The sequence below is a fragment of the Chiloscyllium plagiosum genome, chromosome 6 (genome assembly GCF_004010195.1).
Source record: "Chiloscyllium plagiosum isolate BGI_BamShark_2017 chromosome 6, ASM401019v2, whole genome shotgun sequence".
In the NCBI taxonomy this organism is placed as follows: Eukaryota; Metazoa; Chordata; class Chondrichthyes; order Orectolobiformes; family Hemiscylliidae; genus Chiloscyllium; species Chiloscyllium plagiosum.
The window spans coordinates 752,897-765,294 of NC_057715.1; the positions used below are offsets into that span (position 1 = coordinate 752,897).

General features: G+C 39.9%; 1 protein-coding gene across 1 annotated transcript in view; it reads right to left on the minus strand.

Annotated features, from left to right (window-relative positions):
- The window catches only part of LOC122551103 (neutrophil collagenase-like), a 36,890-nt gene extending 25,275 nt beyond the window's left edge, over positions 1-11,615 (minus strand). Inside the window, exons 1-3 of the mRNA XM_043692748.1 lie at positions 11,470-11,615; positions 4,822-4,976; positions 960-1,108 (exon numbers count right to left, since the gene is read on the minus strand). Of these exons, the coding sequence (XP_043548683.1) occupies positions 960-1,108; positions 4,822-4,976; positions 11,470-11,580 (415 nt within the window). The 5' untranslated portion in view covers positions 11,581-11,615. The remainder of the gene's footprint in view (positions 1-959; positions 1,109-4,821; positions 4,977-11,469) is intronic.
- Positions 11,616-12,398: the final 783 nt, after the last annotated feature.

A 12,398-nucleotide genomic window follows, 5' to 3' on the forward strand; every position in this document is an offset into this window, starting at 1 on the left:
GTGAGTGTGAGTGTGTGTGAGTGTGAGTGTGTGTGTGTGTGTGTGTGTGAGTGTGAGTGTGTGAGTGTGTGTGAGTGTGAGTGTGATGGTGGAGTTTGAATGCAGTAAACAAAAGAAAATCTGGTATTGCGTGTCTAATGATAATCATAAAAGCATTGTGTCAATTGAGAAAAAAAACATCTGGGTCATTAATTGTCCTTTAGGGAAGGAAACTGTCATCCTTACCTGGTCTGGCCTACATGTAACTCCAGACACACAGTGATGGGATCAGATTCTGGCCTCACCTTTATCCTGAAAAATGAATTTAAAGTGTGGGGACTGCCTAGGCCTCAGGAAGGAGCCTGGAAAAATAAATCCTGAGGGTTTGGAGCACAGAGCTGAGTGCAGGATAAAGTGGGTGGGGTTACAAGTTGGAATGGAATGACATCTTGAGAGGTGCCCCTGTTGAATACATGCTGTCTCTTCTATCCTGCCTTCTTTTCACATAGAATGAGATAAGGTGCTGCCAACTGCCACTCACCTGCTTAAATAGCCATAGTTTGGATTGGACAGCATATTATTCAGGTCAGTAAACTTGTCAACAAGTCTATTTGTCCATTTAGTTATTTATTTTCATCTGATGATGCCAGCCCAATTGGCATATTATGATGGGGTCATCTTGGGGTTGGACAGGGCGATGGTCTCGCCACCCAATTATTTTACACTGCCTCCGTCCCAACATTGATAACATGACTGGATTGAGCAGTAAAATCCAGTTGCATGGCTTTGGATCATTGTCCAGGCTTCCAAATTCTGAATCCAAAAATTATAATCAACATGCTACTATGTTAAATGCAACTGAAAAATCACAACTGTGTTATTTGCTTACAAATGCACACTAACATCCAAATATTTGCAGAATTTTATGTTCTTATTTCAGGTTTCCAGTTTTTATTATTAACATTATCATTTGAACATACCTTCCCTAGCAAAGATAATTTCAATATCTGCCGTCATAGTATCTGACTTTCGAAACGATAGCGGAGTAACATCACTCCAATGTTTGAAACCTCGTCTCAAAACTTCATCCACGGTGGCCTCTGACAAGTCTCTTGTATATTGCTCTACCCTGTGTTAAAAACAAAATCAAATATATTGCAATTGTTTACAAATTTTGAAACGATGTGCTGTTTGTATGTTTCTGAGATCAATGTCTGGTCTTCTGAAAACACCTCATGTAACCTGCTCCAGTCACTCCTGCTGTGACACACACTCGTATTAGAACATTAGCCGGGCTGAAGGGGAAGACACTGTATAAAAGCCACTGAGTAAGAATGCAAAAGAATTCTGAACTAGTTCCTGATTCAGAGAGTAAGTTGCGAATAATGCAACATGGTACTACCATTCCAGGCCAACATGATGATCCATCTGCGACTGTTGGTGTTTATTGCTTTGATAATTGCAATTGTATTTTCCTTTTAGAAGTGATACTACCACTTTGTTTTGACCACTTTTTTAAAAGGGTTGTGTTGATAGTTGGCATCATAACTTACTAGTGCACCTCCTCATCCCCCAGTTAGTTAGCACTGCTGCCTCACAGCGCCAGAGACCCAGGTTCAATTCCCGCCTCAGGCAACTGTCTGCGTGGAGTTTGCACATTCTCCCCGTGTCTGTGTGGGTTTCCTCCAGGTGCTCTGGTTTCCTCCCACAGTCCAAAAATGTGCAGATTAGGTGAATTGGCCATGCTAAATTGTCCATGGTGTTAGGTGTAGGCGAATGGGTCTGGGTGGGTTGCGCTTCGGCAGGTCGGTGTGGACTTGTTGGGTCGAAGGGCCTGTTTCCATGCTGTAAGTAATCTAAACAGTTATGATGCACAGTATAGTTACAGATAACTTGCTGATTGAATGTCGTTAATGGTATGGAGAGTTTATTGCCATTTAATAGGAGACCTGAAAATTTTGCATTTCACTCATCAAGTATCATCAACATGTGCATTACTCTACCTTGTGGTAGCATTGACCACAAATGCAGTCCTCTAATTCCTTCAATCATTAGTGGTTGACCCTAATGACTCATTCCTCGAGGGATCAATCCATACATGTGATCTGGAGGCTCAACAAAAGCACTTTAGAAATTCATTTGCAATGTGTGCCAATCAGCATGCCATATTTTGAGGCATCTATAAGTGAAACTACACTGCACTTACTTATTGTTGGATAACTGTCTGATTAAGCTGATGAACGTGATGCAGACCAGTGCCTCCTGCAGCAAACTATTAGAGCCTAGTCTCTAAACTCAGGCAGAACTCACTAGGTGTTTGGAAGTCCAGTGATTTTACTATTTATGAACTCAATGTCGTCTGTTCAGAAATCTTCCATTATAGGTTGTATTATTGACTTCAATAAATCTGATCATTTATTAGTGGGTGGCATGGTGGCTCAGTGGTTAGCACTGCTGCCTCACAGAACCAGGGTGCTAGGTTCAATTCTGGCCTTGGAAAACTGTCTCTGTGGAGATTGCACATTCTCTGGATGCTCCGGTTTCCTCCCACAATCCAAAGATGTGCAGGTCAGGTGAATTGGCTGTGCTAAATTGCCCGTAGTGTTAGGTGCATTAGTCAGAGGTTGGTGTGGACTGAAGGGCCTGTTTCCACTCGTATGGAATCTAATCTTATGGTCAAATTTAAGGAAATTATAGTCATAAAATTCCAACTGATTCGCTGATGATTCTCTCCCTGACCAAGTAGAGACTTAATGCAGGCATACACTCATACTAATTTTGGAATATTCCTATCCTAGGAACAGATCAGGATCATTGATTGCATTGCATCTTCCACCATCTTATAAATTCAGCTGTGGAAAGGAAAACCTATAGTTAACCTTCATTATCCACCACCAATTAATGCCTTAAATAACAATTAACAACCACTTAAATTAACAACCACTTAAATTAACAGTCACGTGATCCACTCTGGACTGAATTTTCTTCACATCAGACTGAAGGAGAAAGAGCTGACCTACTTGACTGGGCACGCTGGCAGTTTCGATTGGGGTAGAATCCCTAAATTAGTATTAAAACACCAAGGGATCCTCTTGCTTTCATGGATAGCCTCTGAGAGTTGGCTAGCTGCACTTGATAGCGACACTTCTACTACCCCTCTACCTGTGAACTCCAACTCTAGAAAACCCCTCCCCCCCCCCTCCCCAAACAATACTTACCTTCTTCAGTGGTTGTCCTCCACCTGGGGTTCCTGGTGGCAGTGTCCAAGGAGCACTGCTGCTGAGTTCTGGAATTTCTGGCCTCTGATTAACCTACTTACTTCAGACAGGACGTCCAAGTCTGATTGTGTAACTCCAGTAAAAATGCTGCCAGATATTCATCAGCAGCCGAACTGATTTGACACACATTCTGAGCAAGAAAGGCTGCTGGTCAGGTTCATGTGGCACAATGTTAGTGTCCCTACCTCTGAGCCATGATCCCTGGGTTCAAGTCTGATCTGCTTCAGAGGATCGTAATTACTAAATGTATTGATTAGAAAAATATCTAGGCTATGTGTTTCCCTCTGGTAAACGTTTCCATTTTAGAATTTAGTACAAATATGCAAAATTTCCAAAACCATGTGTGATTAATAAGATTTGGGTGAGGATGTCCATGAATCACAAAAAGCTAACAAGTCAGTTCGTTGGGCAAGGCGAATGGAAGGCTGGCTTTTGTTTTGAAGGAAATGGATAGGAAAAGTAGGAAGGTTTGCTAAAATGAAACAAGGTACTAGTCAGACCACAGCTGAGATACTGTAGACAGTTTAAAACCCCTTATCAAAGGAAAGATACACTGGCATTGGAGGCAGTCTGGAGAATGTTCACTAGGCTGATACCAGATATGAAGGGACTGTCTAATGAGAAGATGAAACCTTATTGAAACATACAATATTCTTTGATAGCTCAACAGGATACATGCAGCAAGTTCTGAGGGTCACCAGACCTGAAATGTTAACTCTGATTTCTCTTCACAGATGCTGACAGACCTGCTGAGCTTTTCCAGCAACTTCTGGTTTGGTATTTGTAGAAAGATTGTTCCTCCTCGTGGGATAGTCTAGGACCAGGAGGCATAATCTTAGAATAAGGGGTTGTACATTTAAGATGCAAATAAGGAGGAATTTCTTCTCTTTGCGGGTTGTGAATATGTGGAATTCTTTCCCACATAGAGCTGTCAAGGCGAGGCTATGAGGCATAGTCATCGCTCAGATAGACAGATTTTTAATCAATAAGAGAGTTCAGGGTTGTGGGAAAAGGCAGGGAAGTGGAGTTAAAGATTGTTAGATCAACCACGATTTCATTGGTTGTGGAGCAAACTCAATGGACCTATTTCTAGTCCTATGTCTTGTGGTTTTATGGTGAGGAAGTCATAACAGCAGCAAAATAATTCAAGGCAAGCATCATCTTAACAGTCACCACCAGAACTATCCTTGGTCCACAAAGCATTTTGAGGGTGTGGATTCATGAACTTGCCCAGTTCTGTCACAGCCTCACTCAAAGATTATTGTCCTATCATACTGGTTTTGACATGTGCAAGGTATTATTATTTTGGCTTGCGTATTACACATCTGGGACAGTGAGGAAAGGATGGCTAAATCTTGAGCAACCAACATTCTCAATGTGCATGATCTTTCTGATTGGCCTTGCTCTCCTTATATTTAGTAGAGAGAGTGGTTTGCTGTTGAAATATAATGAATTCTGTGGTAGTTCTGGTCATTATGTGTGCATTTGTCTTGCTTAGTGTGAAAATTTTAACAAATTAATGCTACTAAATGAATAGGGCATATCACTTAAACAAGATCTATACCTGTAGGTGAGTTCCTTCTTGTTAAACTTAGGTTTGCCAGGAAAAAAAGAGAACGTCTCGAAGTCAGTTACTCCACAACGAGGGACTCCATTTGATTTAAATGTTCCATTGACAGGCTTCCTGGTTACCTGAAGTTGATATGCAGTCTGTTTTACCTAGATGCAAGAAACAGGTGTATTTTTCAGTGATACTCAAATTTTTATTTTTGCATTAGCAACAGCAACATTAGCAAACCAATGCTAAGGATCATAAAGTACATGACTTTGAAAAGTGTAATTTTGGAGATGTAATTCTGTTACTGGGTGACTAATTAATGGTAAACAGACATTCTCCCACATTTTATTTAAATAATCATTTCATATTTTCTTAAATGCCTCATTTGAACTTAACTGTACCATCCTTCAGGCAGTGTCTTCCAGACCCGAGTCACTTGTACGATAAAGGATTTTCTCACAACACATTTTCTCCTTTTGCATATCGCACTAAATTTTTGCCCGTTTGTTCTTAATCTTTGTATGAGTTGGAACAGTTTGCCCAATGTAGTCTAACGGACTCCCTTATGACTTTGAAAACTCCAATCACAGCTGCTCTTAGCCTTCTCATCTCGAAGGAAACAAGTCCCAATTTCTCTCATCTCTCCTGGAAGTAGAAGTTCTGTTTGATAGCTATGAGGCACAGGGGCCAGGTCTACAGTGCACAGTTTCAACAGAGTATTGAACTCAGACATTTACTAAATGATGGAATTTCCTGTGTTTTAAAAGTTGATTTTATTAAAACTGTACTGTGTTGCATTTAGCATGAAGTCACTAAGTTTATCTTTGATGTTGGGAAACTTCTATAAACAAAATACGTGACAAAATTAATATCCTAATGGGACAAATGTGAGTTGATTCAGAAAAGTCAGCATGTATTCTGGAGAGAAATATTATGTTTAATTAAATTACTAGAAAATTTGAAGGCTATGACAAGATTGAAAAGGAAAAAAAAAGCTGTTCATATTAGCTGATGACAGAAGGATGAGGGAATGAAGATTTACATTTTTGAGTAGGGATATCTCGAGAACTTTTTGAATGCAGAGAGTGGTTAAGACCTGCAACTTGCTGGCTACCACTTGGGAAGCAGAAATACTGAGGTAATTTAAATGAAAACTTGGAAAACAGAAATAGATAATAATTATACAGGGATAGAGCAGGGAGATGGTACTGATTGGCTTTTTGTAAGGAGAGTTTGTATAAACATCATGGGCTAATTGGCCTCCTTCTGTGCCATAATGACTTTAAGATTATAACTTTATACGTCCAATTTGCAAAACTAGAATTTCTGAGCAGTGGGACAGTTGATCATCCAATCTACTGGAACCTCCCAGAATCCAGTGAGTTTTGGAATATTTCACCCAATGCTCCATAATCTCTTCAACCCATTGGGTGCCAGCCATCAGAATCTGGTGACTTGTCTTCCTATAGTCCAATTGGTTTGTAAAATACTTTGTCCCGTGTAGTGGAAACTGTTCCAAGATCTTCTCTTCCATTAGTATCTTACTTATCTGTTATCTTTGTGTTATGACATGGAGTAAATCCCTCTGCTAATTTAATCCAGCCACACAGAAAAATTTCACCTCACGCCATAATCTGTTAAATTCGAGCCGAAAAGAACTATCCCAGCGGTCACTATTTAAAGTAAAAATTAACAATTTTATTCTATAAGTCCAATAGAGAATATTGAAACCAACAACTATATACAATCCTTTCTCTTAAACCTATCTTTTACCTCCCATTCCACAATACTGGTCCGATAAAAAAATCCTGATTAAGATTTACAAAAAGAAAATCACACTTCAAAAGCCAGTCAGCTTTGTTGATTCTCCTTTGAAGATTTTTCTTTAGGTTGGTTTCGATATTCTGCTGCGCAAACTTCTGATAGACATGTACCTTTCAGAGAGCTCTTCAACTTGCAGCCTATATTTGTGAATATCCTTGACAGTTCTTCTAACTATTCAAAATGTCTGGTTTTATAGCCCAAAACATCAGATCATTTCATTCATTTTAATATTATCAAAATACTAAATTCAAATTTGATTGAATTTTGGTATCTTGAAGTATAATTTAAATTGTTTGGCCAAATTTGAATTTCTTTTTGTTCCATGGCAATCATCTGCAGCTATTTGTTTCAACCAAGTGTTACATTCTTACTTTGTTCAGGGCTCTCTGTGCTTTGGCAGTCCTTGCTAGCTTTTCTACTCCCTTAAAGGTACAGTACACCGCTACACCTTCATAACATTTGGGATGTTTATGATGTCCACCACTGTGGCGAAGTGAAATATTGCTTTGAACTAGCTGTGATTTCTCTGTTCTCAACTTCCTAGTGCATCTTTCAAGAGTTCCATACCTTATTACTCTTCCTGTATATCCATAGAAGCTCTTAATGTGTGATTTTACATTTCTTACCAATTTACTTTCACAACCAATTTCTCCTTCTTTATTAAGTTTATAGTTAGTCCACTGCTGGTTATTCAAAACATTCCAAATCTCTGGCCTAGTATTAGTTTTTGTCCCTTCTTATGTTTTGGTCTTTCTTCATCTTTGTCAATGATAAGTGGTTCATCTTTCTCATTGAGTCCTTCTGTTTGACCAGGACAAATTTTTGCTAAGCATTCTGAAATATCTGTTAAAATGTCTGCTATTGCTCAACCTGTGAATTTTCTCCTGATCTATTTTCCCAGCTCACTTTGAGATAACTCCTTCTCACTATCTCTGGAATTGCTCAAAGTTAAGTTGAGGACATTGGCTTAAAAACCTGAGTTGCTCATCCTCAAACTGAATTTGAAATTTTACCATGTTGTGATCTTTAACAATTCTATCATTTATTAATGCTATCTCATTGCACATTACTAGACCTATGATAGCCTGTTTCAGATAGGTTCAGCAATGTACTACTCTTAAAAAATTGCTGGTGCACTCTACAAATTCCTTATTACTCTTGTCTAGTCAGTCTGCATATTTAAGTCACACTTTGTACTGGAGCACACTCTTACATACTTCCATATTTATCCAGATTCAGATTTTGTTTTGCATTGAAGCAATTCTTCACACGCCTATAGGCAATTCCCAGCTAGGACTTCTTTTCTTTGCCTTTCTTTGTTTCCGCCCAGACTGATTCCACAACCTGATCTGTTGCATTTATATGATTCACCACCACATTGATACCAACCATTACTAAAAATGCTACCCAGCCTCCCTTTCCTTTTTTGCCGATTTTTCCAGAATGAAAGAGCATAGCTCTGGGAAAAGCACAGCAGGTGAGGCACCATCCAAGGAGCAGGTGAGTCAATGTTTCAGGCATAAGCCCTTCATCAGGAATGTGGAAGGGGAAGGGAGCTGTGAGATAAATAGTGGGGTGGAGTGGGGCTGGGGGAAGGTAGCTGGTAAGGCAATAGTTGGATGCAGGTGGGGGGTAATTGGGATAGGTCGGTGGGGAGGGTGGAGCGGGTAAGTGGGCAGGAAGATGGACAGGTAGGACAGTTCAAGAGCATAGTGCTGAGTTGGATCTGGGATGAGATGAGGGGAGACATGATTTCTGAATATTCAGTTCCTGGTTTTAGTCACCCTGTAACCATGTATTCATAATCATTATCAAACTTGTAATTTATTTCTATTTGTCTTGTCAATGTGTTATTCTTGTTACAAACGCTGCACGCATTAAAATAGAGAGCTGCAAACTCTGACTTTTTAACCATTATTTCTCTCTCTGGTCTCAATTTCTACCTCACGTTTCTGCATATATTTTCTACTCCTTCCCTTAAGACATTATCACTCAACTTTTCACTATGCTGCAGCTCTGCTCTCTTGTTTCTTTTTGATTTTTCAAGCTTTTCTACAATTGAACTGTTTTCTCTCTTAAAATTAGTTTAAAGCTGCATCTACAATCCTAGTTTTACAATTTGTCAGGACTCTGGACCCAGCATGGTTCAAATGCAGCCTGTTTCCATGGAACAGCTGTCTTTTTCACCAGTACAGGTGCTGGTGAGTCATGAATTGGAACCCATTTCTCCCATCCTACTCCTTAAACCATGCATTGATCTCCCTTCTCTTGTTTATCATATGACAGCTGACACATAGCTGAGGTTGTAATCCAATGATTATCACCTTTGTGGTTCTGCCTTTTCATTTATCTCTGAACCGCCGATAATCTCTCAGCAAAATTTCTTTCCTAGACCTACCAATATCATTGTTACCCTTATGAACTACAACAACTGAATCTTATCTCTCCACTCCAAGTTCCTGCCCAGCCCAGAACAGATGTCTTAAACACTGGCATCAGGTAGGCCTCACACTCTCTGTGACTCCCTGGCCTTGCTGCTATTCCCCTAACTATGCTGTCACTTACTACAGCAATCACATTCCTTTTTTTAATCCACCTCCACAACCCCTCAACAGTTATTGCTGTTCCCACTCTCTGTCACATTGTTTCAAAAACATGCTGTCTCCTGCTCTTAATGTAGCTGCTGTAACCACACATGTAGATGCTTTAGAAAGAGGGTGCAGAGGAGGTTTACCAGGAAGCTGCCTGGATTGGAGGGCATGTCTTATGAAGAGAGGTTGAGTGAACTAGAGCTTTTCACTCTGGAGAGAAGAAGGAAGAGAGGTGATTTGATAGAGATGTACAAGGTAATGAGAGGCATAGAGAGAGTAGATAGCCAGAGACTTTTTCTCCAGGGCTGTCATGAGGGGCTATAATTTGCCTGGTTTCAGAAGATGCTGAACACAGTTTCTCTTCAGCTTATTCAGGCTCTCTCCTTCTCTTCATGAAGCTGACTTCTCTGATTTACAATATTTATGCTTTTGGACTCAAATCATTCTCCTAGTTATAGAAATAGAACAGTTCACCACAGTACAGGCCTTTCAGCCCACGATGTGGTCCCGAGCATTTATTTAAATCTAAGATTACCCCATCCTACACACCCCTCAATTTACCGCCATCCATGGGCTTGTTGCTTAAATATCCCTCATGTCTCTGACTCTACTATTACCACTGGCAGTGCATTCCACACACCCACCAATCTCTGTGTAAAATAACTACCTCTGACATTTCCCATATATCTTCCTCCAATCATCTTAAAATTATAGCCCTTCATGACAGCCCTGGAGAAAAGTCTCTGGCTATCTATTCTGTCTATGTCTCTCATTACCTTGTACATCTCTATCAAATCACCTCTCTTCCTTCTTCTCTCCAGAGTGAAAAGCTCTAGTTCACTCAACCTCTCTTCATAAGACATGCCCTCCAATCCAGGCAGCTTCCTGGTAAACCTCCTCTGCACCCTCTTTCTAAAGCATCTACATCCTTCCCACAATGAGGTGACCAGAATTGGACACAATATTCCAAGTGTGGTCTAACCAGGATTTTATAGAGCTGCAGCAAAACCTCGCAGCTCTTAAACTCTATCCCCCTGTTAATGAAAGCCAAAACACCATATATCTTCTGAACAACTCTATCAACTTGGGTGGCAACTTTGAGAGATCTATATATGTGGACCCCAAGATTTATTGTTCCTTCACACTGTCAAGAATCCTATCTTTAACCCTGTATTTAGCATTCAAATTCAACCTTCCAACATGAATCACTTCACATTTATCCAGATTGAGCTCCATCTGCCACTTCTCAGCCCAGCTCTGCATCCTGTCAATGACTTATTGTAGCCTGCAATAGCCCTCGACACTATTTACAACACCATTGACCTTTGTCAAAAAATGTGGTTCTAGAAAAGCACAACCAGTCAGGTAGCGTCCGAGGAGCAGGAGAGTTGACATTTCTCAAAACGTTGATTCTCCTGCTCCTCGGATGCTGTCTGACCTGCTGTGCTTTTCCAGCACCACATTCTTGACTCTGATCTCCAGCATCTGCAGAGCTCCCTTTCTACCACTGTCCTTTGTGTCATCGTACTAACCCATCCTTCCACTTCTTCATCTAAGTCATTTATAAAAACTACAAAGAGCAGACGCCCAAGAACAGAGCCTTGCAGGACACCACTGGTCACCGACCTCCAGCAAGAATACTTTCTACCCACTGCCGGTCTCTGTCTTCCTTTGGCCAGCCAATTCTGTATGCAGAGAGCCAAATTTCCCTGGATCCCATACGCCCTAACTTTCTGAATGAAAGTTACGTCAGTTATGTCTGAAGAAAAGTCTTATCAGTCTTGAAACATTAACTCTGCTTTGTTTTCATAAATACTACCAGATCTGCTGAGTTTCTCCAGGAAAATCAGTTTCTTTTTCAGATTTTGCTTTCTTTATTGATTGATCTCACCTGCTCTGCAGCAAAGGCTCTGATTCGCTTACTATACGCGTGTTTTTAAGAGTCTTCAAGCTAACCACTTCGCTCAATCCTCTCAGTGATGCTGACTGACTGCAGTGGTCCTCATCTTGTTCAACTTTAATAATGGACTTAACTCTAGATTTGCCAGCCTTTAGTACTTCATGGAATATTATAATCAGCAATATTTATGCAAAACATGAAAAGAAACAGAAATAGAACAAATCAAAAAAATATTCAGGTTAATCATAATCATCTGCTACACTTACATTTCTGAAAAAAGGATGTCTTTAAATATTTTATCTATCAAACAAGAATATTTAGGTTGAGTTATTTCCATACCTCGGGAGTTTTTGTAACTGTCTCGTCTTTAGACAATGGAAGTGCATCTGAAGGTATGGTTTGAAAGCCCAGTTCAAGTGCAATGGTGAGACAAAAATACACAGCCTTCATTTTGGTTGTTTACTGTGTTGTAAACAGCCTCAAGATAAAAGGCACAATACATTGTCTATCTTTATATAGAGCCAGAATATTAATCAACACTATGACTCAGATGAGAAATTCATACCTTGGAGTAATCATTGCTGAGGTGTTGGGAAAATATTTTCTGATGTGTGGTTGCATAACATAAATTCTGTAAATTCTTTTCTGTTTAACTGGAAAGCAGGAAGTAAAAAAAAACTAGAACCGAAGTAATATTTTATATTATAAAGAATTAGATAAACAGCAGACAAAATAGATTGCATGTAATGTTCTACAAACCCATATAGCTATGACATTTTCAGCTCTGGACTCAAATGAAAACTAATATAAACATTAGTTTACATGTTATTTTATGATGTTTGTTGGGTAACTCTCTCTGACATTGAACAAATATATATACACGAAACAACATTCAGGAACACATCCACCAATAAATCATCAGGAATAACAACACACATTCATCGAGTACTTTTAACTTAGTACATCAGAATGAGGAGCAGGAGTAGGCCGCCTGACCCCTCGAGCCTGCTCTGCCATTCAATAGGATCAGGGCTGATCTTTTTATGGACTCAGCTCCACTTACCAGCCCTCTCACCGTAACCCTTAATTCCTTTATTGTTCAATATTGTTCCTTAGCTTTAAAAACATTCAATGAGGAAGCTGCAACTACTTCACTGGGCAGGGAATTCCACAGATTCACAACCCTCTGGGTGAAGGTGTTCCTTCTCAATTCAGACCCTTGTTTGCTATTTTGAGGCTATGTCGTCTTGTCCTAGTTTCTCCTGTCA